Raw genomic sequence first — 3,125 nt, 5'->3', positions numbered from 1 at the left:
AATGTTGGACGGGTGGCTAGATTATCCAAATAGCCCGATGTACGTTCGTCATCCTCTTCACGCGGATAGATCCACCCAGCCCGGAGAGAAGGTTCCGAAACCAAGAACGTGAGCTTCATTGTCACTATCGACACTCGGGTCCAGTTTTTCGCAAACAATCGGCAGAAAACGTCCTAGATCGGGACTGACCAGGGATGAACGCATCATCAGGGCCGAGCAGCGTAGCAAAAGCATCCTCGGGAAGGAAACGATGGATTGAGATGTCGCCGATGTGGACCCAGCGAGACCTCCACTCAGTTGCGAGTCGGCTTGTTCGTCGCTCTCTTGGCCCACGTTGTAGCCTACAGAGATCGTGAATCATGTTGTACCGTCTTCATCCCAGCCGACGAAGTGTTCGGTCGGTGTGGAGTGGGATCTGCGTCACGCCTCCGATCTGGACTGCGAAAGGGTCATCGCGAATGCCCCCCCCCCAGGAACTCGTCCGCAAGATTGGCCTTCTCCGAGACTTCAGGATCCTTTCGTCTTCATCCTCGTCTTCCGAACCGTAGAAATCGTATCCCCTCTAGGTCAGACGCTTGCTTTGAGACTTGATTTGAATAGACTTGGCTCTGGTGGGTCGATATTTTCGGACCCCTCAGCGTCATCGTTCTCGTCGTCATCCAAGCTGCCAGGGCCCCACTATTTTGGGATTGGGCTCGTAGCTTTGGCCTCTTTGCGGACTTGTGTGGTGTCGGAAATCCCACGTGATCTCTAGCTATAAATGTAGTTAGGAAGCCCTCACAACAAAACGTCTGCTAGAATGGCAAACGATCGTTCGGACGGACATGAAGACCCCAGTTCTGCCTTTGCACCGGGACAGACTGAGCCTTGTGAGCTACTTATATGGGCCAGCCAGTATAAATAGGAACACGCTACTAGCACGAGCAAAGCGAATAGGTGTTATGAATCCTCCTGGTCCCAACAGCCGAATGGTAATAGGCACGGTTAAGCTTATTACTAGGGCACCGAGTGTTCAGCATTCGGTTGGAAGAATCACAGGGGTGCAATTCAAGCACTTCCAGTCGTGCAAATAGCAAATTATCATAATCGTGCTCCGGTGAATTGTAATCAACCTCGAAAATTTCGAAAGTTTCTCACTTTGAAGACTCGCTGCCTGCCAGTACATGTACTCGACAGTCTCGTTTACGTGACGGAGCGTCTGCCGTGTCTTCGTTCGACTCGTAGATTATTTCTTGGACACGGTTCAGAGACACCAATTTCGACTTGCGAGTTTCGCGACTGGCCTTCGATTCGAGCGCCTCCGTGGCTAATGAATTCGCAGCAGCGTTGTATTCTCGTACTACATGGAGATATGTCACTGTTTGAAGCTTGACCGTGATTTCCTTGTGGATATTCAGCAGCGCTAGCAGTGTCTCCTTCCTGCATGCTATCACCCCTAGTGATTGTTAAATCGCTTCCTGAAAGATAGTATACGTTTTGATATATTTCTGCAAATTTGAGCTACTAAATTTTAATGTCGTTCACTTGGAGAATTTACTAAGAGCTATTACTAGTACAATAATAATATAAGTACTACTGTAGTAAGTCATAGTATTAATTCCGACTATAGTAGTACCACTTACTGTACGCTCAACACTCACTTAAGTATGATCTGGTCCGCTTCAAAATAAGTTTGCAAGAAATTTGTACTACATACTTCGAAGTAGTACTACCGGTAGTACTAAGTACAAAGTATGCGAGTGATCTCCAGGTTTAATTTTTTAGGTGCTTCGCACAAACAATTCACAACTCCTAGGATAAATACCACTTTTCTGCACGATTGATAAAAGCCGGCACCTTAAAACACGAACAAACCTGCTATGTTTCAACTTTTAGCAGACGAAGCTGCTACCACCTTACCTGGCATGCTGCTACGGCGTAGTGCCGGATGGAAAGCCACTTGATCCGCACTCAGGCGGTGGTGTGGCTGCACCTGCAGCATACACGACAGCAGGTTGATGGTGGGACTGGAGATGAGCTTCGTCAAGCCCCAAAGATCCAAAATTTTGCCCACACCATACTTGTTAAGCACACGCAGAGTGGGAGCACAGCGCTGTTCGTCGGCAAAGAGCGGAGAGCCCGTCAACAGGATGAAGAGCAGCACGCCGAGCGACCACACATCGGCCATTTTGGGATCATACACGGCACCCTGGAAGACCTCGGGAGCCATGTAATAGTACTTGCCCACTACGTCCGACGACACTTTGTTAGCGTCAGCACTGAGGCCAAAGTCGCAGATCTTCACCTGGCCGTCGTTGAGCAATACATTCTCTAGCGACAGATCACGGTGGGCAACACCATGTGCGTGTAGGAAACTCAGTCCCTTGGCCAGTTGCACAAAGAGCGTGAGTGCCTCGTTCTCCCCCACACGGCGTCCAGGCTTGGACGTCACGTAGTCGTACAAATCCCCGCCGGCGCAAAACTCCATGGCAATGTAGACGCTGTCGCCGGACGAAAAGAAACCTTCACGTACATACTCAACCACGTATTCGCGGCCGGGTGCGCGGGTTATCACAGATTCCTCGAGCATCTGCACGACGATGCGTTCACACAACGGGTTCTCCTTAGCTGTGGGACTCTGACTCTCCTGCTGCAACAACGGGATACTCACGCGCTTGAGCACCACGAGTTTCTTGCCCAAAGCTTCGTCCCGGTACAGCGCTGTCTCTCCGTACAGTGTGGACGACAGTTTCTTGATGAGTGTGTAACGGGCCAGGACGTCAGAGAACACGTCGGGGTCGGCGGCCGTGGGAGCAACAACAGCAAGCGGAGCGTGAATCATTGCTGTGTTAATGGGTAAGGACGGAGGCGACTAGCGCGTTGGAATAGTGGTGGTGCCGGCGCAGTCTCCTCCCCTTTCAGAGCCGACGGGGCTCGCGAAATGCGCAAGCAAGGACTTGTAGAGCGAGTTGAGAAATGAGGCCAACCGCCGAGCTTTCGTCGCCGTCAGATTGACATGAAACAAATGAAGTCGAACTTTGCTCCCTTTTCTTATTGCGTGTACCGACGGTGCCAACAGTTGCCTTTTTGCAAGGCCTTTATGTATGAGAAGGTCATTTCTTATACATACATGTATTCTGAGTCCT

The 3,125-nt window shown here is 50.5% G+C and overlaps 1 protein-coding gene across 1 annotated transcript; it reads right to left on the bottom strand.

Annotated features, from left to right (window-relative positions):
- Positions 1–1,864: 1,864 nt before the first annotated feature.
- Positions 1,865–2,821, bottom strand: PITG_15619 (protein kinase; the record flags this gene model as incomplete). Its single annotated transcript, XM_002897708.1, has 1 exon — positions 1,865–2,821. The coding sequence occupies one exon, from the start codon at positions 2,819–2,821 to the stop codon at positions 1,865–1,867; it is 957 nt and encodes a 318-aa protein (XP_002897754.1).
- Between the last annotated feature and the right edge of the window lie 304 nt (positions 2,822–3,125).

Source organism: Phytophthora infestans, genomic scaffold (assembly GCF_000142945.1).
Source record: "Phytophthora infestans T30-4 supercont1.42 genomic scaffold, whole genome shotgun sequence".
Classification (NCBI taxonomy): Eukaryota; Oomycota; class Peronosporomycetes; order Peronosporales; family Peronosporaceae; genus Phytophthora; species Phytophthora infestans.
The sequence above is the reverse complement of the archived record's forward strand: the minus strand, read 5'-3'. Positions and strand labels throughout refer to the sequence as shown.